The 27,311-nt window shown below is 46.0% G+C and overlaps 1 protein-coding gene across 1 annotated transcript in view; it reads left to right on the top strand.

Annotated features, from left to right (window-relative positions):
- The window catches only part of myom3 (myomesin 3), a 136,822-nt gene that overhangs the window by 98,768 nt on the left and 10,743 nt on the right, over window positions 1-27,311 (top strand). Inside the window, exons 25-33 of the mRNA XM_070898386.1 lie at window positions 4,881-4,940; window positions 7,246-7,313; window positions 7,788-7,898; window positions 8,472-8,559; window positions 15,657-15,695; window positions 23,409-23,514; window positions 24,503-24,666; window positions 24,784-24,820; window positions 26,908-26,930. Coding sequence (XP_070754487.1) covers window positions 4,881-4,940; window positions 7,246-7,313; window positions 7,788-7,898; window positions 8,472-8,559; window positions 15,657-15,695; window positions 23,409-23,514; window positions 24,503-24,666; window positions 24,784-24,820; window positions 26,908-26,930 — 696 coding nt within the window. The remainder of the gene's footprint in view (window positions 1-4,880; window positions 4,941-7,245; window positions 7,314-7,787; window positions 7,899-8,471; window positions 8,560-15,656; window positions 15,696-23,408; window positions 23,515-24,502; window positions 24,667-24,783; window positions 24,821-26,907; window positions 26,931-27,311) is intronic.

The raw sequence follows: 27,311 nt of genomic DNA, 5'->3' as shown, positions 1-27,311 counted from the left end.
CATAGACTGGTTGGTCCCAATGGCCTGATTGGATGTTGTAACTTCTGTATAACTTTTTTAAATAGTTTACATTTTAAAAGTCTGTCTCAATTTTGGCAGCTAGTCATGGGACAGGAAGTATTGACAGGTGGATGGTTATTTTAATTATAAATTGCTTTTATGCTCTACGCCTGGAGAACAGTTTGAAGTCATGGAAGGATTCATGGGCTGATTAACAGTCCGACAAGCCGTGACTGCAACATTCCTGCCGTGGCCATGACCATTCTTACACTGGCAGGGGACACCCTTTCCCACTGAACTCCAGTATCGAGCTGGATGTCAATGAGAACAAAGAGCACCTGGGTTGGAACAGGGTTTAAGCTATGCTCTCTCTGACTCAGAGGCAGGCACTCTACCATTCTGCCAAAGGTTTGCTCTGGCTGTTCACAGAACCACAGACATTTTCGACACAGAAGGAGGCCATTCGGCCCATCGTGTCCGCGCCAGCAGACAAAGAGCTATCCAGCCTAATCCCACTTTCCAGCTCTCAGTCCGTAGCCCTGTCGGTTACGGCACTTCAAGTGCACATCCAAGTACTTTTTAAATGTGGTGAGGGTTTCTGCCTCTACCACCCTTTCAGGCAGTGAGTTCCAGACCCCCACCACCCTCTGGGTGAAAAAACTTCTCCTCGGAGCGGCTGCAGAGCATTCTGGAGAGGGAGGGTGAACAGCCAGTTGTCGTGGTACATATAGGTACCAACGATATAGGTAAGAAGCGGGAAGAGGTCCTACAAGCTGAATTTAGGGAGCTAGGAGTTAAATTAAAAAGTAGGACCTCAAAGGTAGTAATCTCTGGATTGCTACCAGTGCCACGTGCTAGTCAGAGTAGAGGGAGCAGGATAGTTAGAATAAATACGTGGCTTGAGCAGTGGTGCAAGAGGGAGGGATTCAAATTCCTGGGACATTGGAACCAGTTCTGGGGGAAGTGGGACCTGTACAAAAGGGACGGTCTGCACTTGGGCAGGACTGGAACTGATGTCCTAGGGGTAACATTTGCTAATGCAGTTCGGGAGTGTTTAAACTAATATGGCAGGGGGATGGGAACCTATGCAGTGAGACAGGGCGAAGTAATATGGAGTCAGAAACAGATGGTAGAAAGGTAAAAAGCAATAGTGGAAGGCCGAGTAAACAAAGGCAAGAAACAAAAAGGGCCATACTACATCATAATTCTAAAAGGACAAAGGGTGTTAAAAAAACAAGCCTGAAGGCTTTGTGTCTTAATGCAAGGAGTATCCGTAATAAGGTGGATGACTTAACTGTGCAAATAGATGTTAACGGATATGATGTGATTGGGATTACGGAGACGTGGCTCCAGGATGATCAGGGCTGGGAACTCAACATCCATGGGTATTCAAAATTCAGGAAGGATAGAATAAAAGGAAAAGGAGGTGGGGTAGCATTGCTGGTTAAAGAGACGATTAATGCAATAGTTAGGAAGGACATTAGCTTGGATGATGTGCAATCTATATGGGTAGAGCTGCAGAACACCAAATGGCAAAAAACGTTAGTGGGAGTTGTGTACAGACCTCCAAACAGTAGTAGTGATGTTGGGGAGGGCATCAAACAGGAAATTAGGGGTGCATGCAATAAAGGTGCAGCAGTTATCATGGGTGACTTTAATATGCATATAGATTGGGCTAACCAAACTGGAAGCAATACAGTGGAGGAGGATTTCCTGGAGTGCATAAGGGATGGTTTTCTAGACCAATATGTCGAGGAACCAACTAGGGGGGAGGCCATCTTAGACTGGGTGTTGTGTAATGAGAGAGGATTAATTAGCAATCTCGTTGTGCGAGGCCCCTTGGGGAAGTGTGACCATAATATGGTGGAATTCCACATTAGGATGGAGAATGAAATAGTTAATTCAGAGACCATGGTCCAGAACTTAAAGAAGGGTAACTTTGAAGGTATGAGGCGTGAATTGGCTAGGAGAGATTGGCGAATGATACTTAAGGGGTTGACTGTGGATGGGCAATGGCAGACATTTAGAGACCGCATGGATGAACTACAACAATTGTACATCCCTGTCTGGCGTAAAAATAAAAAAGGGAAGGTGGCTCAACCGTGGCTATCAAAGGAAATCAGGGATAGTATTAAAGCCAAGGAAGTGGCATACAAATTGGCCAGAAATAGCAGTGAACCTGGGGACTGGGAGAAATTTAGAACTCAGCAGAGGAGGACAAAGGGTTTGATTAGGGCAGGGAAAATAGAGTACGAGAGGAAGCTTGCAGGGAACATTAAGACGGACTGCAAAAGCTTCTATAGATATGTAAAGAGAAAAAGGTTAGTAAAGACAAACGTAGGTCCCCTGCAGTCAGAATCAGGGGAAGTCATAACGGGGAACAAAGAAATGGCAGACCAATTGAACAAGTACTTTGGTTCGGTATTCACTAAGGAGGACACAAACAACCTTCCGGATATAAAAGGGGTCAGAGGGTCGAGTAAGAAGGAGGAACTGAGGAAAATCCTTATTAGTCGGGAAATTGTGTTGGGGAAATTGATGGGATTGAAGGCCGATAAATCCCCAGGGCCTGATGAACTGCATCCCAGAGTACTTAAGGAGGTGGCCTTGGAAATAGCGGATGCATTGACAGTCATTTTCCAACATTCCATAGACTCTGGATCAGTTCCTATGGAGTGGAGGGTAGCCAATGTAACCCCACTTTTTAAAAAAGGAGGGAGAGAGAAAACAGGGAATTATAGACCGGTCAGCCTGACATCAGTAGTGGGTAAAATTATGGAATCAATTATTAAGGATGTCATAGCAGCGCATTTGGAAAGAGGTGACATGATAGGTCCAAGTCAGCATGGATTTGTGAAAGGGAAATCATGCTTGACAAATCTTCTGGAATTTTTTGAGGTTGTTTCCAGTCGAGTAGACAAGGGACAACCAGTTGATGTGGTATATTTGGACTTTCAGAAGGCTTTCGACAAGGTCCCACACAAGAGATTAATGTGCAAAGTTAAAGCAAATGGGATTGGGGGTAGTGTGCTGACATGGATTGAGAACTGGCTGTCAGACAGGAAGCAAAGATTAGGAGTAAATGGGTACTTTTCAGAATGGCAGGCAGTGACTAGTGGGGTACCGCAAGGTTCTGTGCTGGGGCCCCAGCTGTTTACATTGTACATGAATGATTTGGGCGAGGGGATTAAATGTAGTATCTCCAAATTTGCGGATGATACTAAGTTGGGTGGCAGTGTGAGCTGCGAGGAGGATGCTATGAGGCTGCAGAGTGACTTGGATAGGTTAGGTGAGTGGGCAAATGCATGGCAGATGAAGTATAATGTGGATAAATGTGAGGTTATCCACTTTGGTGGTAAAAACAGAGAGACAGACTATTATCTGAATGGTGACAGTTTAGGAAAAGGGGAGGTGCAATGAGACCTGGGTGTCATGGTACATCAGTCATTGAAGGCTGGCATGCAGGTACAGCAGGCGGTTAAGAAAGCAAATGGCATGTTGGCCTTCATAGTGAGGGGATTTGAGTACAGGGGCAGGGAGGTATTGCTACAGTTGTACAGGGCCTTGGTGAGGCCACACCTGGAGTATTGTGTACAGTTTTGGTCTCCTAACTTGAGGAAGGACATTCTTGCTGTTGAGGGAGTGCAGCGAAGGTTCACCAGACTGATTCCCGGGATGGTGGGACTGACAAATCAAGAACGACTGGATCAACTGGGCTTGTATTCACTGGAGTTCAGAAGAATGAGAGGGGATCTCATAGAAAAGTTTAAAATTCTGATGGGTTTAGACAGGTTGGATGTAGGAAGAATGTTCCCAATGTTGGGGAAGTCCAGAAACAGGGGTCACAGTCTAAGGATAAGGGGTAAGCCATTTAGGACCGAGATGAGGAGAAACTTCTTCATCCAGAGAGTGGTGAACCTGTGGAATTCTCTACCACAGAAAGTTGTTGTGGCCAATTCACTAAATATATTCAAAAAGGAGTTAGATGAAGTCCTTACTACTAGGGGGATCAAGGGATATGGTGAGAATGCAGGAATGGGGTACTGAAATTGCATGTTCAGCCATGAATTAATTGAATGACGCTGCAGGCTCGAAGGGCTGAATGGCCTACTCCTGCACCTATTTTCTATATTTCTACGTTTCAAATCCCCTCTAAACCTCCCCCCAATTACTTTAAATCTGTTCCCCTAATTATTGACTTATCTGCTGAGGGAAATATGTACTTTCTATCCACAATCGCCACCTCTCATAATTTTATACACCTTTATTAAGTTTCTTCTTAGCCTCCTCTGTTCCAAGGAAAACAACCACAGCCTATCCAATCTTTCCTCATAGCTAAAATTCTCCAGTCCTTGCAACATCCTCATAAATCTCCTCTGCACTCTCTCAGTGCAATCACATCTTTCCTGTTATGTGCTGACTAGAACTGCACACAGTACTCTAGCTGTGGCCTAACTCGTGTTTTATACAGTTTGAGCATAACCTCCCTGCTCTTGTATTCTATGCCTCGGTTAATAAAGGCACGTATTCCGTATGCCTTCTTAACCACCTTATCTACCTGCCCTGCTACCTTCAGGGATCTGTGGACATGTACTCCAAGGTCCCTTTGTTTCTCTACACTTCTCAGTGTCCTACCATTTAATGTGTATTCCCTTTCTTTGTTAGCCCTCCCCAAATGCATTACCTCACACTTCTCCAGATTGAATTCCATTTGCCACTGTTCTGCCCACCTGACTAGTCCATTGATATCTTCCTTCAGTCTACAGCTTTCTTCTTCATTATCAACCGCAAGCCCAATGTTTGTATCATCTGCAATATTCAAGTAAAAGGAACTGACTAGCATACTTAGAATAGAATAAAATGGGTTTGATTTTTTTCAGAGTTTCGAGCTGTTTTATCAGAGTGCGATTTCCAAAGGAAGGAATGGACGAGAAAACAAGGTAACAAAGTCCAAGTGACTTTATCCGTGTGTGGTTACATTGCAGGTGAAGGGCCGATGCACAAGGCCATTGACCGTGGTTTAGTCACTAATTTACAGTTTTATGTTACAAACGTGTATGATAGACACGTTTGTACAAGGGAAGCTGGTTGCAATGTAACCATTTTTGTTTTGCAGAAGAATGATTTTGTATCGACTTTAACCGAATGAAAACCTCCAGAAGGAAGGATGTTTGCTCCCACAGAGTTTTCTCATCATTTGGCAATGAATCGCAAAAATAGTTTAACAAACAAAATCCTACTTCATATTCAGCTCTGTTAGTTACAATTTCCAGAGCAAATAATAGATACTTGTTTCGCACTTATGGCACAAATTTAAACCATGGTGAGATTGCAAGCTTCCTGTCCCCAATCTTAAAGCTACCCTTCCCTCAATTAATGTAGGAACAAATTATTTTACATTACTTTACAATCCATTACCTTAATGTACACGACTAATTTCCCTCTTCCAGTCACATTTATGGAAGATTTAGTTTTCATTCTCACACTGTGCTGGGTCTGCCTCTGAGTCAGAAGGTTGTGGGTTTAAGTCCCACTCTAGGGACTTGAGCACAAAAATCTAGGCTCACTCCCAGTGCAGTGCTGAGGGAGGGCTGCACTGTTGGAGGTGCCGTCTTTCGGATGAGACGTTAAAATGCTCCCTCAGGTGGCCGTAAAAGATCCCAAGGCACTATTTTGAAGAAGAGTAGGGGAGTTATCCTCGGTGTCCTGGGGCAATATTTATCCCTCAAACAACATAACAAAAACAGATGATCTGGTCATTATCACATTGCTGTTTGTGGGAGCTTGCTGTGCACAAATTGGCTGATCATGGCTGATCTGATCTTGGCTTTAACTCCACTTTCCCGTCTGTTCCCCATAACCCTTGACTCCCCTATAGTTCAAGAATCTGTCTGTCTCCGCCTTAATTATATTCAATGACCCAACCTCCACAGCTCTCTGGGGTAGAGAATTCCAAAGATTCATGACTCTCTGAGAGAAGAAATTCCTCCTCATCTCTGTCTAAACTGTGTGACCCCTCATTCTGAAACTATGCCCCCTAGTTCTAGATTCCCCTATGAGGGGAAACATCCTCTCTGCATCTACTTTTTACAGCCCCCTCAGAATCTTATATGTTTCACTATGATCACCGCTCATACGTCTAAACTCCAATGAATACAGGCCCAACCTGCGCAATCTTTCCTCATAAGACAACCCCCTCATCCCAGGAATCAACCCTGTGAACCTTTTCTGAACTACCTCCAATACAAGTATATCTCTCCTTAAATAAGGAGACAGGGTAAAGACTAATAAATCAGCTTGCATGCCCATGTCTGAAACAGGCATTAGGCTATTTGCGTACGCAAAGGGCTAAGGTGACATTGTGGTTATGTTATTCGACTAATAAACCAGGAATCCTGAGTTCTGGCCTCCTGAGCATCCCCGATTATAATCGCTCCACCATCGGTGGCCGTGCCTTCAGCTGCCTGGGCCCCAAGCTCAGGAACTCCCTTCCTATACCTCTCTACCTCTCTTTCCTCCTTTGAAGACGTTCCTCAAAACCTACCTCTATGACCAAGCTTTTGGTCACCTGCCCTAATATCCCCTTGTGTGGTTCGGTGTCAAACTTTGTTTGATAATTGCTCCTGTGAAGCGCCTTGGGACGTTTTACTATGTTAAAGGCGCTATATAAATACAAGTTGTTGTTGTTTTTCTTCTTTCCTCCTCCTCCTCCTCCTCATCGGTCTCCTCCGGTTCAACAATGGCCTGGAAATCACCAGTTCTGTTTGGTACTGGAGATTGAGTGATGGAAATGGAAGATACAAAGGATGAAAATTTTGCCTTATCTGTTTCATCTGAAGTTGATACTGAGTTTGATGCAGTCATTGGACACATATTTTAAGTCAAGTCTGGTCCAGATCTCTCTCAACATTGAGTGGCGTTCAGGAACAGGTTTCTGCCCCTGCCCGCCCAGCCCAGGTGTGCTGAGGCCAATTGTAGCAACACACCTGTCACACCCCCCTCCCCAATCAGACAACCTTTTTTCTCCCGTCTCAATAACTAATAAACAAAAGCGTTCAAAGAAAATGAATAAAAAACAAATAATTTGTTTAATGCCCCTATATTTTCCCTGCTGGGTTGATTGCAGCAGTGTCCAAGAGATTAATCTTTATTTCTGGGTCAATCCTGGAGGGCTGGGAACCATGGCTAATTCAGCATAAATTTTATTGCATTTGATATTAATAACTTCTTCAACCCAAATTTCAGGGCCTTATTTTGAGAAGTACTTGCGCTGGGAAGTGACAGAAGAATGTGATCTCCTTCTCACTTGCAAGGTACAAACATATTCTATAAAAATGAATTGCATATCTGGAACCCTCGGGACCTGGCCTGTTGTGGATAAGGGATTTTTCCAGACGAGGGGTGGTCACGTTAAATTGGATGGTACAGGTACTGAGCAAGGGGGTATCGGGGCTGGCTAGCTTAGGGCTAAGAGTGCGGCAGAGAGATCATGGGGGGTTGGGGGGGCGGGGAAGCGGTGGATTGCGGGGTCAGGCCAGCGATTGCGGGAGTCGGCAGCGAGGAAGGATTTCAATTTGTTCATGTTGGAGTTCTGCGCATGCGCCACCCGGTGGCCGGGAATGGTTCCGGACGAGGGGTGGTTCTGGATAAGGGAGTTCTGGATAAGGGAGGTTCAAACTGTATAACTTAAATAGAACTTTTCTTTAGTATCATGTAAATTTATTAAATCAGACGACCTAGTGTAATGTCTCAATTTTGATTTCTGATTTGATTTGTACATTGAACAGGTGACAAACACAAAGGCCCAGAGCACTGTTCAATGGTGCAAAGATGGGGAGAAAATTACAGAGGCTACATATGATCCCCAGACTGGCATCAGTTCCCTGTCAATTTCACAGGTAATGAAAACCATCAATGTTGTTTTGCTGGCCCTTGTTCCTGGTTGTTTACAACATCCTTGTTTTCAAATCCCTCCATGGCCCTCGCCCCTCCCTATCTCTGTAATCTCCTCCAGCCCCACAACCCCCCGAGATGTCTGCGTTCTCTAATTCTGCCCTCCTGAGCATCCCTGATTATAATCGCTCCACCATCGGTGGCCGTGCCTTCTGTTGCCTGGGCCCCAAGCTCTGGAACTCCCTCCCTAAACCTCTTCGTCTCTCTACCTCTCTTTCCTCCTTCAAAACGCTCCTTAAAACCTCCCTCTCTGACAAAGGTTTTGGTCATCTGCGCTAATTTCTCCTTATGTGGCTCGATGTCAAATTTTTTGTCTCATAATACTCCGTTGAATCACCTTGGGACATTTCGCTACGTTAAAGGCGCTACATAAATACACGTTGTTGTTGTTGTTGTTGAGGTTGAGATTGGGGCAAATCCAGAGGGTGGGTAGAAATCCCACGGGAACCGCCACTCTGAAGAGGAAAACCCGCTACATGCGCTTCCTCTTGTGTTTACAGAATGATTTTTCTTTGCAGGTGATGAAGCAGGATGAAGGAGCTTATAAAGTGGTGGTGGCTGATGAACGAGGACAAGACTCCAGTGTCCTTGAGATGCTCAATCAAAGTAAGGAAAATTGTTTTGAATTAAAACTCTGAGGTTTTCAGACACAAAGCGTCTGAGTGAATGGAGGGAGGGACTGATGATGGGTATAATCGCTTGGCGCTTTAACACTGAAGGACCGGCAATTCTTCCTCCAATGCTGCACGCCACAAGACAAACCAGCTGACCCACCGTAAACTAATGTTTATGAATGGATGTCTGCGCTCCTGTAATTCTGCCCTCCTGACCATCCCTGATTATAATCGCTCAACCATCGGTGGCCGTGCGTTCAGCTGCCTGGGCCCCAAGCTCTGGAACTCCCTCCCTAAATCTCTCCGCCTCTCTTTCCTCCTTTAAGACACTACTGAAAACCTATCTGCTGTAATTTCTTCGTCTGTGGCTCGGTGACAAATTTATCTGTTTTGTTTTATAACACTGCTGTGAATCTCCTTGGGACATTTTGCAACGTTAAAGGTGCTATATAAATATACGTTGTTGTTGAGTGTGTTGTTGAGGGTGACAGCCATCTGTTTAATGAAAGGATGTATAGTATTAACAGTGGAGACCCACAGCAGTCAGGCATCAGACATCAGGCTCAAAATTGGTTATGGCTGTTTTTGAGGCAGTCTCACCGCCGAGTGCTGCTTTTAGTGTCGGGCATTAGGCACAGCCTCAAAGGCCGAAATTCAGTTTTTATGCCCAAAGATGAGAGAGCACGCTAAACATAGAAACATAGAAACATAGAAAATAGGTGCAGGAGGAGGCCATTCGGCCCTTCGAGCCTGCACTACCATTCAATAAGATCATGGCTGATCATTCACCTCAGTACCCCTTTCCTGCTTTATCTCCATACCCCTTGATCCCTTTAACCGTAAGGACCATATCTAATTCCCGCTTGAATATATCCAATGAACTGGCATCAACAACTCTCTGCGGCAGGGAATTCCACAGGTTAACAACTTTCTGAGTGAAGAAGATTCTCCTCATCTCAGTCCTAAATGACCTACCCCTTATCCTAAGACTGTGTCCCCTGGTTCTGGACTTCCCCAACATCGGGAACATCCTTCCCGCATTTAACTTGTCCAGTCCCGTCAGAATCTTATACGTTTCTATGAGATCCCCTCTCATCCTTCTCAACTCCAGTGTATAAAGGCCCAGTTGATTCAGTCTCTCCTCATATGACAGTCCAGCCATCCTTGGAATCAGTCTGGTGAACCTTCACTGAACTACCTCAATAGCAAGAACATCCTTCCTCAGATTAGGAGACCAAAACTGAACACAATATTCCAGGTGAGGCCTCACCAAGGCCCTGCACAACTGCAGTAAGGCCTCCCTGCTCCTATACTCAAATCCCCTCGCTATGAAGGCCAACACACCATTTGCCTTCTTCACCGCCTGCTGCACCTGCATGCCAACCTTCAATGACTGATGTACCATGACACCCAGGTCTCGTTGCACCTCCCCTTTTCCTAATCTGCCGCCATTCAAGTAATATTCTGCCTTCGTGTTTTTGCCACCAAAGTGGATAACCTTACATTTATTCACATTATACTGCATCTGCCATGCATTTGGCCACACACCTAACCTGTCCAAGTCACCCTGCAGCTTCTTAGCGTCCTCCTCACAGCTCACACCGCCACCCAGTTTAGTGTCATCTGCAAACTTGGAGAAAATACACTCAATTCCTTCATCTAAATCGTTAATGTATATTGTAAAGAGCTGGGGTCCCAGCACTGACCCCTGCGGCACCCCACTAGTCACTGCCTGCCATTCTGAAAAGGACCCGTTTATCCCGATTCTCTGCTTCCTGTCTGCCAACCAGTTCTCTATCCACGTCAGTAAATTACCCCCAATACCATGCGTTTTGATTTTGGACACCAATCTCTTGTGCGGGACCTTGTCAAAAGCCTTTTGAAAGTCCAAATACACCACATCCACTGGTTCTCCCTTGTCCACTCTACTAGTTACATCCTCAAAAAATTCTAGAAGATTCGTCAAGCATGATTTCCCTTTCATAAATCCATGCTGACTTGGTCTGATCCTGTCACTGCTTTTCAAATGCCCTGCTATTTACATAAGAACATAAGAACATAATAATTAGGAACAGGAATAGGCCATCTAGCCCCTCGAGCCTGCTCCGCCATTCAACAAGATCATGGCTGATCTGGCCGTGGACTCAGCTCCACTTACCCGCTCTCTCCCCGTAACCCTTAATTCCCTTATTGGTTAAAAATCTATCTATCTGTGACTTGAATACATTCAATGAGCTAGCCTCAACTGCTTCCTTGGGCAGAGAATTCCACAGATTCACAATCCTCTGGGAGAAGAAATTCCTTCTCAACTCGGTTTTAAATTGGCTCCCCCGTATTTTGAGGCTGTGCCCCCTAGTTCTAGTCTCCCCGACCAGTGGAAACAACCTCTCTGCCTCTATCTTGTCTTTCCCTTTCATTATTTTAAATGTTTCTATAAGATCACCCCTCATCCTTCTGAACTCCAATGAGTAAAGACCCAGTCTACTCAATCTATCATCATAAGGTAACCCCCTCATCTCTGGAATCAGCTGAGTGAATCGTCTCTGTACCCCCTCCAAAGCTAGTATATCCTTCCTTAAGTAAGGTGACCAAAACTGCACGCAGTACTCCAGGTGCGGCCTCACCAATACCCTGTACAGTTGCAGCAGGACCTCCCTGCTTTTGTACTCCATCCCTCTCGCAATGAAGGCCAACATTCCATTCGCCTTCCTGATTACCTGTTGCACCTGCAAACGAACTTTTTGGGATTCATGCACAAGGACCCCCAGGTCCCTCTGCACTGCAGCATGTTGCAATTTCTCCCCATTCAAATAATATTCCCTTTTACTGTTTTTTTTTCCAAGGTGGATGACCTCACATTTTCCGAAATTGTATTCCATCTGCCAAACCTTAGCCCATTCGCTTAACCTATCTAAATCTCTTTGCAGCCTCTCTGTGTCCTCTACACAACCTGCTTTCCCACTAATCTTTGTGTTATCTGCAAATTTTGTTACACTACACTCTGTCCCCTCTTCCAGGTCATCTATGTATATTGTAAACAGTTGTGGTCCCAGCACCGATCCCTGTGGCACACCACTAACCACCGATTTCCAACCCGAAAAGGACCCATTTATCCCGACTCTCTGCTTTCTGTTAGCCAGCCAATTCTCTATCCATGCTAATACATTTCCTCTGACTCCGCGTACCTTTATCTTCTGCATGTCGTGGTCGCTGAGGCCTGAGTACAGGGATCGGAGAGGCCTATAAAAGGCCGCGACAGGCAGCGGGAGTTCGTGGTCACTGAGGCGTGAGTCCAGGGATCGGAGAGGCCTATAAAAGGCCGCGAGAGGCAGCGGGAGTCCATGGTCGCTGAGGCGTGAGTCCGGGGATCGGCGAGACCTATAAAGGCCGCGAGAGGCAGCGGGAGTCCATGGTCGCTGAGGCGTGAGTCCAGGGATCGGAGAGGCCTATAAAAGGCCCGGCCAGTGCAGCTACAGGGAGAAGGCAAAAAGAAGTAGAAAGAAATAGGAAGGTGACGTCACAGCCAAGGGGGTAAGTGATTGGCTGGTGACTGGTGAGTAGTTTTTCTTTTTTCTCTTCTATATCAGTGAGTAAACTTTAGCATTGTTGTTGCCAATTTAAGTGTATCTAAGGGTTAAGTCATGGCAGGAGAGCTCGGTCACGTGATATGCTCCTCCTAGGCGGCACAACCCAGGTGCAGACCGTCCGGTTTGTACTGGTCCCACCTCCCCCAGAACCGGTTCCAATGTCCCAGGAATTTGAATCCCTCCCTGCTGCACCACTGCTCAAGCCACATATTCATCTGAGCTATCCTGCGATTCCTACTCTGACTAGCATGCGGCACTGGTAGCAATCCTGAGATTACTACTTTTGAGGTCCTACTTTTTAATTTAGCTCCTAGCTCCCTAAATTTGTCTCGTAGAACCTCATCCCGTTTTTTACCAATATCGTTGGTACCTTTATGCACCATGACAACTGGCTGTTCACCCTCCCTTTTCAGAATGTCCTGCACCCGCTCCGAGACATCCTTGACCCTTGCACCAGGGAGGCAACATACCATCCTGGAGTCTTGGTTGTGGCCGCAGAAACGCCTATCTATTCCCCTTACAATCGAACCCCCTATCACTATCGCTCTCCCACTCTTTTTCCTGCCCTCCTGTGCAGCAGAGCCAGCCACGGTGCCATGAACTTGGCTGCTGCTGCTCTCCCCTGATGTGTCATCTCCCTCAACAGTACCCAAAGCGGTGTATCTGTTTTGCAGGGGGATGACCGCAGGGGATCCCTGCACTACCTTCCTTGCACTGCTCTTCCTGTTGGTCACCCATTTACCATCTGGCTGTGTACCCTTTACCTGCGGTAAGACCAACTCACTAAACGTGCTATTCACGTCATTCTCAGCATCGTGGATGCTCCAGAGTTCATCCACCCGCAGCTCCAGTGCCGCAATGCGGTCTGTCAGGAGCTGGAGGCGGATGCACTTCCCACACACGTAATCATCAGGGACACTGGAAGCGTCCCTGACTTCCCACATAGTACAGGAGGAGCATAACACGTGTCCGAGCTCTCCTGCCATGACTTAACCCTTAGATACACTTTAACAGTGGTGTTGCATACTCACCCTCAGGTAGGAACTCAGGAGGCCGACTGAATTTCCCGATGGGAATTTCCCTCAATCAACAGAACAAAAACAGATTATCGGTCATTATCACATTGCTGTGTGTGGGAGCTTGCTGTGTGCAAATTGGCTGCCGCATTTCCCACATTACAACAGTGACTACACTCCAAAAGTAATTCTTTGGCTGTAAAATGGTTTGAGATGTCTGGTGGTCATGAAAGGTGCTATATAAATGCAAATCTTTCTTTCTATCATCAGCTTACATATAAAATTTCATCTTCTGCTCACAGGGGAAAAAATGGGGAAAAAAAATGAACTAAAACTTCTCTGGTCATGCACACACTTCCCGCTCTTAAAACTAATGAACACAGGCAGAAATGAATCAAGAGAAAAACTTACCGTCTTTTCTGGGCAATTCCACCCGGGATCCGCTCTTTAACAGTCACTATTCTCCAGCAGTGCGGCCCCCTGCCGGTATGGCAGCGTACAAAGCAAACATCGCGGGCGTTGTATGCTGGATGATGTCATCACGCGGCCAAGGATCCGACTGAATGTAGGACGAGGCGTTGTCGCTGCTTACCGTCGAAGGTCGCTCTTTGCCGCCCATTAGCTGCCTCGCACTGGTGCTAACAGGCAGCGTTATAAAGTGAATTTCAACCCCCTCAATGTCAGAATGCAAGAGCAATACAACAACAGCAACAACCTGAATTTATATAACACCTTTAACAAAGTAAAATGTCCCAAGACACGTCACAGGAGCAATTACCTGACACCAAAACACATGAGGAGATATTAGGGATGATGGTCAAAGCTTGGTCAAAGAGGTAGGTTTTAAGAAGCATCTTAAAGGAGGAGAGAGAGATGTAGACAATGAGATCACTTCCCTCAAACAGGATCAAAGTTCTAATCAAATATACATTCTCATCATAGGCAGTCCCGCGTATCGAGGATGACTTGCTTCCATACCAAAAAGGGATGAGTTCACAGGTGTTTCAATGAAGGATCTAATATTCCAGATCCCGAACTATATATTGAAGGGTGGAAGATGCCTGTGGGTGGATTTTTTTGACGTGGGGTGACCGTTGCACACCAGCCATCACACGGGCTTGACAGAGCTAGGTCTTGGTCCAGTGGCAAGGATCAAATATACAGCTGCCTATTGATTACCCAAATACTCAACCAGTGCAGAGAGCAGCAATGACATTCAATCTGGATTTGCCAGGTTACATTGTTTTGTTCATCTTGAACATGATGACAGGCAGTTGGAGAGGACAGGAACAGTACTGGAGACAAAGAATGTGGTACTGAGGTCAAGCTGCATATCAGATGTCAAAGGTGCCAGCCATGTCTCAGTGGGCAGCACACTCGTCTCGGAGTCCACTCCAGGGACTTGAGCACAAATCTAGGCTGACACTCCCAGTGCAGTGCTGAGGGAGTGCTGCACTGTCAGAGGTGCCGTCTTTCAGATGAGATGTTAAATCGGGCCCCCGTCTGCTCTCTCTGGACGTGAAAGCTCCCATGGAGTTATCCCCGGTGTCCTGGGGCCAATATTTATCTCTCAATCAACAGAACAAAAACAGATTATCTGGTCATTTGCTGTTTATGGGAGCTTGCTGTGCGCAAATTGGCTATTGTGTTTCCCTAATTATGACAGTGACTACACTCCAAAAATACTTAATTGGCTGTAAAGCACTTTGAGACGTCTGGTGGTCGTGAAAGGCACTATATAAATGCAAGTCTTTCTTTCTATCATCAGCTTACATGTAAAATTTCACCTTGTGGTCACAGATAATGTCATCCAAGGGCAATATACAAATAAGGAACAGGAGGAGCCAAAGATGGACCCCTGGGTGCACTGAAGACGGCCAAAGGGGAGGAGAAACCATTGCGGAAATGTGCTCGCTGCATGCAGTGCAAACATGTCAGGGCATCAGCGTGGAAGTGGGTGCAGGGGAGAGGCAGGGGACGGCCTGGTCCTGTGGAGAGGTTGAGAAGGGTCAACGCACCAGAGTCACAGTTACACAGAATGTTGTTGGTGACTTTGATCGGGACTGTTTCAGTGCTGTGGGTGAGCTGGAAGACGGATTGAAGGAACCGGGAATGATTGGCGACGAGGGCACAAGTTGGGTGGCTGCAGCACGTTCCAGAACCCGAGAGAATGAAGGGGAGTTTGGAGGCAAGCCAGTAGGGTAGGCTTTTTAAAGAGTGCAGCAATTATGGCACTTTTGAAAAGGTGGAGTAGTGTGCCCGAGGAGAGGGAGTTGTTGACAATTACAGTAACATTTCAGAAAACAAATTCTGATCATTACAAAGCACTTAATTCCTTTTTAAAATATCAACATTATTGGCATAGCAAAGCTATGCATAATCACCATAATGTTCTAAATATAATGGAGTTTGCTGTGTTCTAATATGTAGTGCTGATAAAATCAGGAGCCTTTTGTTGTTCTGACTGTGTGTATCTTTTGTTGCAGCCTTTGATGACATTCTCAAGGAAATCTGCAGAATTAGCGGTAAGTAATTTGACACAGCGACAAATTTCCAATTTATTTTTGACTTAAGCTACGGCCCTACAGACGTTTTAAAATGCCATTTCAAAATCTTGAGGGGTCTGGACAGAGTAGATCGAGAGAAACTGTTCCCATTGGTGGAAGGGTCGAGAACCAGAGGACACAGATTTAAGGCGATTGACAGAAGAACCAAAGGCGACATGAGGAAAAACGTTTTTACGCAGCGAGTGGTTAGGATCTGGAATTCGCTGCCTGAGAGGGTGGTGGAGGCAGACTCAATCGTGGCTTTCAAAAGGGAGTTGGATAAGTACCTGAAGGATAAAAAAATCACAGGGCTACGGGGAAAGGGCGGGGGAGGGGGACTGGCTGAGGGGCTCTTGCAGAGAACCGGCACGGGCTCGACGGGCCGAATGATCTCCTTCTGTGCTGTAACCAGTCTATGATTCTGATACAAAATGACCACAAAAACCAGTCTTATGTAGTCAGCCTTGTCACGTGTTGTTAAGCATTATGGGGTGGAACGTCTGCAGGGGTTCCCCTATTTCTCTTGGCAGAAGATGGGTGAAACCTGTGAGGAACAGCGTTAAAAAGCCACCGACACTTTCTCGATGTTTCCACCCAGCCCCTGAAGTTACGGTGAGAGAACCCCTCAGGTTAACTATTAGACTTTTGTTATTTTTCAGCCGTGCTACTTTAATATAAATGTATGAAAGACAGAGGGCTAGAAATTGCGTGGCCCCCAGTTTGGGCCAATAATGTTTGCGGGAACGCAGAAGTATCACCGACCACTACCCAATTCTAGCAGACGCAAACTTTGGGTTTAGCGCTCCAGGAGGGAAGTGGGGCGTGAAATCGTACAGCGCTATCGGGATTGGAGGCTCCTTCCCTCCTGTAAAGGGATTGGCCGTCGCTGCAGACTCTGCAATAAATCTAATTCCCTGCTCACCGACAGCAGCCGTGATCCATGGCGGTCAGCCCCGAGCGCGGTAACAGAGAGCAGGGCTGATCAATCGCGGCAGAAGAAAATATTACAAAAAAATAACCTGAGGGCTCAATAAATCATTTTCACTTCCCTCACCTGCCCTCCCTAAGTGCCCGGCCTCCCTAACAATGCCTCCTGCAGTTTTCGGTATTGACGCCCAGCGATGCTGCAGGGGGCGGAACCGAAGTTTGCATCCGTGGCAGTATCGGGGCGCTACCTAGCCAGATGACGCCACGATCTCCGGGATGCAGGAGGTCACGGCGTTAGGGGTTTACCACCGCCGCTAACCTGCAAGGGAAGTTCGCGGGCATTGGTACTCTCACTGCGCCCGGTCACAGAGCCGATAACGCCCCGCTATCGCCTCCTAGAGGTGCTAACAGGAGGCGCAAAGGAGCCCAATTTCTCCCCCATATTTCCTGAAGTGCTTACTGAGTGGTGAAGGAATGCTTCAGTTTACCGATGTTACCCCTGCTGTTTTGGTTGTTTTTAAGCATTCAGTGTATGGTTAGGATAGTGTCAAGATATTTTGGTTACACTATGAAAAGCCTCTTGGCCGGAGGTGCTGAGTTAATTTAAGCTGGAGTTTGACTCTGCGTGTGGTGCTAATACTTATAGTACAGAACCTTTCACTGTTAGAATGTCTTTACACTTACCACTCATTTTGTAAGTTAACATGAAATAGATGCAAAATTCTGTGAGTAGGATACTGAGTGGATCACAATGGCCTTTCACCTGGGATGCCCACAATGAAAGTTTCTTCTATAATTGAAATGGGTTTGAGCGGTATCAATCCTTGTTACATGATATCACGCGGTAACGATAACATCATGTTACCCCTGTGTTCGCAGGAACGCCTCGATTTTACAATATTTATCCTTGTTTTCAAATCCCTCCATTGTCCCTCTCTCTGTAATCTCCTCAAGCCCTACAACCCCTCCATTCTGTGTCTGCACTCCTCCAATTCTGCCCCCTTGAGTTGGTGGCCATGCTTTCAGCTGCCTCAGTTCTGGAATTCCCTCCACCTCTCTAAGATGCTCCTTAAAACCTACCTCTTTGTCCAAGATTTTGATCAACTGCCCTAATATTCCTTATGTAGCTCGGTGTCAAATATTGTTTGATATCGCTCCTGTGTAGCACCCTGGGACGTTTTACTACGTTAAAGGCACTATATAAATACAAGTGGTTCTTGTCGATCTTCTTCCCTCCTCCTCATCTGCATCCTCCTCCTCCTCTTCCTCCTCCTTCTCCTCCTCCTGCTCCTCATCTTCCTCTTCCTCTTCCTCACCCCTTCCCCCCTCCCCCCCTCATCATCACATATTTTAAGTCAAGCCTGGTCCAGATCTCTCTCCACATTGAGTGGCGTTCAGGAACAGGTTTCTGCCCCTGCCCGCCCAGCCCAGGTATGCTGAGGCCAATTGTAGCAACACACCTGTCACACCAGGAGAGATCAGCTAACTCTAAGGTTGCCAACTCTGGTTGGATGTATTCCTGGAGTTTCCGTCACATGATCTCCTCCCCCCCCACCCCAGTCAGAAAACTTTTTCCCCATCTCTAATAACTAATAAACAAAAGTATTCAAATAAAATGAATAAAACCCGTATACTTTGCTTAATGCACCTATTGCTTCTCTCCTGGGTTGCTTGCAGCAGTGACCAGGAGATTAATCTTTATTTCCAGAAGACTCCGGGACCAGCCTGGAGTTGGGAACCCTGGCTAATTCAGCATAAAACAATAAAGACTTGAATTTATATAGCACCTTTTACGACCACCAGACATCCCAAAGCGCTTTACAGCCAATGAAGTATTTTTTGGAGTGTAGTCACTGTTGTAATGTAGGAAACGCGGCAGCCAATTTGCTCACAGCAAGCTCCCACACACAGCAATGTGATAATGACCAGATAATCTGTTTTAGTGATGTTGATTGAGGGATAAATATTGGCCCCAGGACACCGGGGATAACTCCCCTGCTCTTCTTCAAAATAGTGCCATGGAATCTTTTACATCCACCTGAGAGAGCAGACAGGGCCTCGGTTTAACATCTCATTTGAAAGACGACACCTCCAACAGTGCAGCACTCCCTCAGCACTGCACTGGGAGTGTCAGCCTAGGTTTTTGTGCTCAAGTCCCTAGAGTGGGACTTGAATCCACAACCTTCTGACTCAGAGGCGAGGGTGCTGCCCACTGCGACACTGACAGAGTGCACCTGAGATCACACCTGAGTTTGTGTGGCTCAGGACCAGACCTGAGGGCTTGCTTATCCACGAAGCCAAGTTGTCCAGATCTTATTTCTTTGCTCAGTGGAGACGCAAGTCTTTCGGTTCCAGAACAAAGCAACAACAACTTGTATTTATATGGCACCTTAAACGTAGTAAAACGTCCCGAGGCGCTTCGCTGGTGTAATATAAGACAAAGAATTTGACACCGAGCCACATAAGGAGAAATTAGGGCAGGTGACCAAAAGCTTGGTCAAAGAGGTCGGTTTTAAGGAGCATCTTGAAGGAGGAAAGAGAGGTAGAGAGACGGAGAGGTTTAGGGAGGGAGTTCCAGAGCTTGAGGCCCAGGCAACAGAAGGCACGGCCATCGATGGTGGAGCGATTATAATCAGGGATGGTCAGGAGGGCAGAATTAGAGGAGAGCAGAGATCTCGGCCCATACATACCCTGTCATTTCTTGTTATGTGATTTGACTACTGGACGTTTGGTCATGAGACAGCATCACATGTTGCTGACATCATCCATTGACAGCACTGTTGCTGAGAAAAGCAAATTAATTGTCTAATATAAAAAGTGGCAGAATGCCCAGCAGGATAACCGAGTTCCTGTATTATGAGTAATCCAAACAGGTTTCCTGCTTTTAAAACATTTTGTTTCAAAAAAATTTGGAGGATAATTTTTGGACAACAAAGTTGTAATGGTGCAAGGTTAGTTATGATTCGGAGACGGCTACAACTAACGTGTAATGCTTCAGTATTTAGGAGCGATCGACACGTGTTTATGTTTAACATGTTAACAGAGAACAAATGGCAGTTTGCAAATTATTTCAGCCCAGGATCTCTGACCGTCAAATTGTGTGCTCTCTTTCTCTTTGTCCATTGGCTTGTTACAGGCCATTCATACTAAACATTGAGTTACATCGAGTCTTCAGCACAGAAACAGGCCACACCGCCCAACTGGTCCATGCCGCAGGTTACAGTCCACACGAACCTCCTCCCACCTCCAGCCTCCCCTTGAATGCATCGATGCTGCTCGCCTCAACTACTCCCTGTGGCAGCGAGTTCCACATTCTTGCCTCTCTTTGGGTAATGAAGTTTCTCCTGAATTCCCCATTGCATTTATTTATTATATTTATAGCCATGGCTCAGTGAGTAGCACCCTCACCTCTGAGTCAGAAGGTTGTGGGTTCAAATCCCACGCCATAAATCTAGGCTGACACTCCCAGTGCAGTGCTGAGGGAGTGCTGCACTGTCAGAGGTGCCGTCTTTCAGATGATATGTTAAACCGAGGCCCCATCTGCCCTCTTAAGTGGATGTAAAAGATCCTATGGAACTATTTCGAAGTAGAGCAGGGGAGTTATCCCTGATGTCCTGGCTAATATTTATCCTTCAATCAACATCACTAAACGAGATTGTCTGGTCATTACCTCATTGCTGTGTGTGGGAGCTTGCCTGTGTGCAAATTGGCTGCTGCGTTTCCCACATTGCAACAGTGACTACACTTCAAAAGTACTTCATTGGCTGTAAAGCGCTTTGAGACGTCCGGTGGTCGTGAAAGGCGCTATAGAAATGCAAGTCTTTCGTTTCCTTAGTTTTGGAATCCCCACAAGTGGAAACAATTTCTCCACACCTACCCTATCGAAGCCTTTCATTGTCTTACAGACCTCTCCCAGCTCACCCTCAGCCTTCTCTTTTCTACAGCAAAGAGCTCCAGCCAGTTCAGCCCTTCCTGATAAGTATAACCTCTCACTACTGGTATCATCCTTGTAAATCTTGGTAGCACTTTCTCCAGTGCCTCTCCACCTTTCTATAATATGGAGACCAGAACAGCATGCAGAACTCTAAGTGTGGTCTAACCAAAGTTCAATGCAAGTTTAACGTAACTTCTCTACTTTTCAATTCTATCCCTCTAGAAATAAACCCCAGGGCTTGGTTTGCTTTTTATGGCCTTATTAACCTGCGTTAGTACTGTTAGTGATTTGTGAATATGTACCCCTTGCTCCCTTGGCTCCTCTACCCCATTTAGACACTTAGGGGGAGAAATTGCTCGTTTTTATATCCCTGTTAGTGCCTCCAGGGGGCGCTAATGGGGCGAAAGGTGGTTTTTGCCCGGGGGGGGGGAGGGGCAGTACTGCCTCCTGGGAAATTACCCCTGAGGTTTGGCAGTGCCTGATGACATATCGCCGCGACCGCCAACCCCTTAAAGCCCCGCGGGTGGCGAAGCTGGTGGACATCCGCTCGCGGGGCGCGGTTTAAAGGGCAGGCCTGCTGTGCCCTGGGCCGCCACCTTTGTTGGTCGGCCCAACTCTCGGGCCCTAGCGTGGATCGGGCTGCCATTGTGCCTGGTTTGGGTGCTGGGCTGCCGGCCCGGAGTCTCGTGCGTCCCTGCTGGCCTGGTGGGGGCCACCAAAGGGCCATGCAGTGTCCCGCGGCCCCTCCCCTTTAATGGAGCATCCATGTAGCGCTGGACTCAGTGCCGCACTATGGCCCAATGCAGCGTCAGGATGGTGCTTCCGGCCCGAATGATAAAAGTCCCGGCCCTGGAAGGTCAGGGCATGGGACAATTTCGTCCCCTTATTATCCAAGCAGCAGGGCCCTCTTTATTCTTCCTGCCAAAATGCACCAGCTCACACGGATCTATATTGAATATCGAGTTAATGTTGACACAAAGCAGGCTGACTTGGCCCCAGCAGAAGTGCCATGATGCAGCTTGAAAATTAAACCAGCCAGATCAAGTTCAGGGAAGTGTTGTGAGATTATTTTAAAGGAGGAGGCCGAGCATTGCCCTTACACCCACTGCGCTATAACTGCCACTGATCTGAAGCTCACTAAAAAACTTTTAGGTGGCTTGTTGCGTCGCTCATAAATTTTTTCAACTCAATTTTAAAAGCGCTTGATCTTGGCCAAGGCTCACTGTCTTGTTTCTCCCCTGTTCACGTTAAAATTTTAGCTGGAATTTGGATATCGCTGAGCAGAGCTCTGCCCAGGCATGAAAGTTAGCATATACGAGTGTACTGTGGAGCTGGCGGTATAACTTCAGTCTGCTGGCTCTGTGTCACTCTAAGCAGGTACCAATCTCAAACCAGCACTGTACTATAACGGTAGCATGAGTGTCTATCACACAGAATGCTGACAAGCTCCTCAGCCAAATATTACTACATCGAAGAATAATCCTATAAATTTATGGCACAGAAGGAGGCCATTTGGCCCATCGTGTCTGTGCCGGCCGACAAAGAGCTACCCAGCCTAATCCCACTTTCCAGCTCTCGGTCCGTAGCCCTGCAGGTTACGGCACTTCAGGTGCACATCCAAGTACTTTTTAAATGTGGTGAGGGTTTCTGCCTCTAGCACCCTTTCAGGCAGTGAGTTCCAGACCCCCACCGCCCTCTGGGTGAAGAAATATTTCCTCATCTCTCTCTAATCCTTCTACCAATTACTTTAAATCTATGCCTCCTGGTTATTGACTCCTCTGCTAAGGGAAACAGGTCCTTCCTATCCAGGCCCCACATAATTTTATACATCCCAATTAAATCTCCCCTCAGCCTCCTCAAAGAAAACAACCACAGCCGATCCAATCTTTCCTCATAGCTAAAATTCTCCAGTCCCGGCAACATCCTCGTAAATCTCCTCTGTACCCTCTCCAGTGCAATCACATCTTGCCTGTAATGTGGTGACCAGAACTGCACGCAGTACTCGAGCTGTGGCCTAACTAGTGTTTTATACAGTTCAAGCATAATCTCCCTGCTCTTGTCTTCTTCTGCCTCGACTAATAAAAGTAATTATTCCTTATGCCTTCTTAACCATCTTACCCATCTGTCCTGCTATCTTCAGGGATCTGTGGACCTGCACTCCAAGGTCCCTCTGTTCCTCTACAGCTCTTAAATGAACGTCTTAAATTATAGGCCATCAATTGAGAGATAAAAACATTTTGCACATACATGTCAAACATACTAATCATCAATCTGAACAATTGTATTTGATCAAAAGAACCATCTGTGAAATAAACCAACAGACTAATGTGATCTAAGATTAAATAAATACTCTGAATACTAGTCAAGCGATAAACAACACTGGTTGTTACTGGACCAGTAATCCAGGGACCTGGACTAATAATCCGGAGAAATAAATTCAACTCCAACCACGGCAGCTGGGGAATTTAAATTCAGTCAATTTAATCAACCTGGAAATTAAAAAAAGTTAGAATCACTATGTTATAAAAACCCATCTGGTTCAAGAATGCCCTTTAGGGAAGAAATCTACCGCCCTTACCCGGTCTGGCCGATATGTGACTCCAGACCCACAGCAATGAGATTGACCATTAACTGCCCCTGAAATGGCCCAGCGAGACACTCAGTTGTACCAAAGTACGACAAAAATAACAGTGGTTATACTTGAGGGCGATTAGGGACGGGCAATAAACGCTGGCCTTGCCGGCGATGCCCACATCCCGTGAACGAATAAAAACAAATCCTGTGCCTGGTTTTAATGTCTCTTTCTATTACCCGCGCTTTTTGTTCCACAGGTGTGTCTGCTTCTGAATTACAAGTACAGCCCACAGCCGATGGAATAAAGCTTTATTCCTTAATGAAGTACAACATGGATTATATGAAAAAAACCTGGTCCTTAAAGTAAGTGAAGTACATTAAATAGATTATAAAGAATAAAAAAACATGAAAGTTCCAAGGTTGAATTAGCGAGCTGGTTATGGTGTTCGATACTGAGCCCGAGTGATTCTGTTTATTTATTCATTCACGGGATGTGGGCGTCACTGCAAGGCCGCCAGTTATTGCCCGTCCTGAATTGCCCCGTGAGAATGTGGTGGTGAGCCGCTATTTCAGGGGCAGTTAAGGGTCAACCCCATTGCTGTAGGTCTGGAGTCACATATCGGCCAGACTGGGTAAGAGTGGCAGATTTCCTTCCCTGAAGGGCATTAGTGAACCTAATGGGTTTTTACGACAATCCGGTAGTTTCTTGGTCACCTTTACTGACACTGGCTTTTATTTCCAGATTTATTGAATTAACTGAATTTAAATTCCCCAGCTGCCGGAGGGGGATTTTGAACTTGTGTCTCAGGATCATTGGTCCAGTCACAGAACCACTATGCTGCCATACCCCATATGTGAGAGATAATAATTATCATTATATTCAAATATTTCAACAGAACATTTGAAATAATTTTTTCCTTTTTTATGATGTGCGTGAGTGCACTTGTATAGACAATCAATTGTTGTCTCCTTGGTAACGACACCTGAGTAATAGCTTACAGGCACCAGACTCCGGTGCACTAAAATATGAAAGAAATAAAGACTTGCATTTATATAGCGCCTTTCATGACCTCAGGACGTCCCAAAGCACCTTACAGCCAATGAAGTACTTTTGGAGTGGAGTCACTGTTATAATGTGGGAAACGCAGCAGCCAATTTGCGCACAGCAAGCTCCCACAATCCGGTCATTATCACAACAGCAATGTGATAATGACCGGATAATCTGTTTTTAGTGATGCTGATTGAGGGATAAATATCGGCCAGGATTCCCCATAGCTTTGCTGCATTGAAGCTAACATGATGATGAAATTCTGTAGAAATAACTAAAAAAGCAATATTTTTTTTATTTTAGTGGAAAAAGCTTTGAGTCTCAAGAAAGGAGGAGGGTTGGATCTGATAATCACCAGGTCTGGCTGCAGTTCCTGGATCCAACCGAAGCAGACAAGGGCAAATACACCCTGGAACTGTTTGATGGTAAACAGACTCATAAACGAGCAATCAACCTATCGGGACAAGGTGAGAATTTGTGCTTTTAAGTAAATTCCAGCATTCCTTTAGAAAGCGCCAAACAAATTATACCATTATTATTCAATATATTCATCCTGACATTAAATTTGTTGTTTTTTTTTTCAGTTTTTGATGAAGCAATAACTGAATACCAAAGACTGAAGTAAGTGTCCCATCATTAATTTCTCTTTATAAGAACATAAGAAATAGGAGCAGGAGTGGGCCATATGGCCCCTCGAGCCTGCTGCGCCATTCAATACCAAGGCTGTCCACTGGGAGGACAGGCACACCAACATCAGTGTCCTCGCCCAGCCCAACATCCCCAGTATTGAAGCACTGACCACACTCGATCAGCTTCACTGGGCAAGCCACATGGTTCGCATGCCAGATACGAGACTCCCAAAGCAAATGTTCTATGCGGAGCTCCTTCACGGCAAGCGAGCCAAAGGTGGGCAGTGGAAACGTTACAAGGGCACCTTTAAAGCCTCCCTGGTAAAGTGACACCTGGGAGTCGCTGGCCGAAGACCGTCCCAGGTGAAGAAAGTGCATCCGTGAGGGTGTTGAGCTCTTCGAATCTCAACGCCGAGAGCGTGAAGAGGTCAAGCGCAGGCAGCGGAAGGAGCGCGTGGCAAACCAGTCTCACCCACCCCTTCCCTTGATGAATGTCTGTCCCACCTGTGACAGAGTCTGTGGCTCTCATATTGGACTGTTCAGTCACCTAAGAACTCACTTCAGGAGTGGAAACAAGTCTTCCTCGATTCCGAGGGACTGCCTATGATGATGAAGATGATCTTCTACCTCAACTCTACTTTCCCGCCCAATCCCCATATCCCTTGATTCCCCTAGAGCCCAAAAATCTATCGATCTCAGCCTTGACTATACTCAACGACTGAGTCTCCACAGCCCTCTGGGGCAGAGAATTCCAAAGATTCACCACCTTCTGAGTGAAGAAATTCCTCCTCATCTCAGTCCTAAATGGCCGACCCCTTATCCTGAGACTGTGACCCCTGGTTCTAGACTCTCCAGCCCGGGGGGAAACACCCTCCCTGCATCTACCCTGTCAAGCTCCATAAGGATTTTGTATGTTTCAATGAGATCACCTCTTATTCTTTTAAACTCTAGAGAATATAGACTTAGTCTACTCAATCTCTCCTCATAGGACAATCGCCCCATCCCAGGAATCAGTCTGGTGAAATAAAACGTAGCTTTCCGGTGACAGCCTCCAGCACCTGAAAACACCCAGCACATAAGCATCTTTACAAAAAGTGCTCGTCCCTTGTTGCAGTCAGTTGCAAAATAATTTTTAGGGGACTCAAGCGGGCGTGAGGCCCCCTATTTCCACACGCGTTTGGTTTCAGCCGCGAACCCATGACACCGATTCAGGAGCTTTTACCAATATGGCGGGGGGGGAGAGCGCATAAAACACATGCATACAGTGCCCGTTCTACAGCGGTAAGACCAGCATGGTGCGATCCAACGTTCTAGGCCATTCTTTGGAATATGTGATTTCTGAGAATGTTAGCACGTCAGTAATTACAAAGTTATTAAACGAACTTCTCCTGGATTGCAAAACGTGATATGCTTAGAGCATTTTGTGTAAAGAGGCTTATGTGCAATGTTGCTATAACCCATCCTGTTGATTAGAAACATGAGTCAGTATAATCACCTGCTTTTAAAAAAGACTTGCATTTATATAGCACCTGTCATGACCTCAGGACATCCCAAAGCGCTTTACAGCCAATGAAATACTTTTGGAGTGTAGTCACTGTTGTAATGTGGGAAACACGGCAGCCAATTTGCGCACAGCAAGCTCCCACAAACAGCAATGTGATAATGACCAGATAATCTGTTTTAGTGATGTTGATTGAGGGATAAATATTGGCCCAGGACACCGGGGATAACTCCCCTGCTCTTCTTCGCAATAGTGCCATGGAACCTGAGAGAGCAGATGGGGCCTCAGTTTAACGTCTCATCCCGAAAGACGGCACCTCCGACAATGCAGCACTCCCTCAGCACTGCACTGGGAGTGTCAGCCTCGGTTTATGTGCTCAAGTCTCTGGAGTGGGACTTGAACCCACAACCTTCCGACTCAAAGGCGAGAGAGAGAGTGCCACCCACTGAGCCACGGCTGGCACTGTGAGTTGTTGGGGCATTTGATGTTACTGATATTTTCTTTCCTACATCTGTGTTTAAAATATAAAGATGATGAATTATTGGGAGTTTCCTGATTTCATTGCATTTATTTTTCAGGCAAGCAGCAATTGCAGAAAAAAGTGAGTAACTTTAATCAAACACATGCATTCAGCTACAGTGCCAGCTTTAGGTCAATTTTTGTTACTGGAGTAAAGAAAATTTAAAATAAAAATAAGGAAATCTTCCTTTAGCTGAACTAAATATATTTATATGAATCTAAATGTTTTATTTTGTTTTCTTTGAAGCTCCTTTCCCCCAGTTATAGAATATTGGGAGAAAGAAGTTTTAAAATGCATGAAAAATAAGTTGAAAGCCCTAAGCTGGGGGAGAGGGGAAAGGTTACAAAATGCCTGAGGGATGGGGCAGATTACTCCATCATAAAGACATCCACTCCAGCCACCAATGTTGAAAAGTGCAGAAGGGAAAGCACATGAGGCAGTTTGAGTGATGTTGCAGGCTTT

This window comes from Pristiophorus japonicus, chromosome 14, assembly GCF_044704955.1.
Source record: "Pristiophorus japonicus isolate sPriJap1 chromosome 14, sPriJap1.hap1, whole genome shotgun sequence".
NCBI classification, from domain to species: domain Eukaryota; kingdom Metazoa; phylum Chordata; class Chondrichthyes; family Pristiophoridae; genus Pristiophorus; species Pristiophorus japonicus.
Note: the sequence above shows the minus strand (reverse complement) of the source record. Positions and strands in the feature narration are given on the sequence as shown.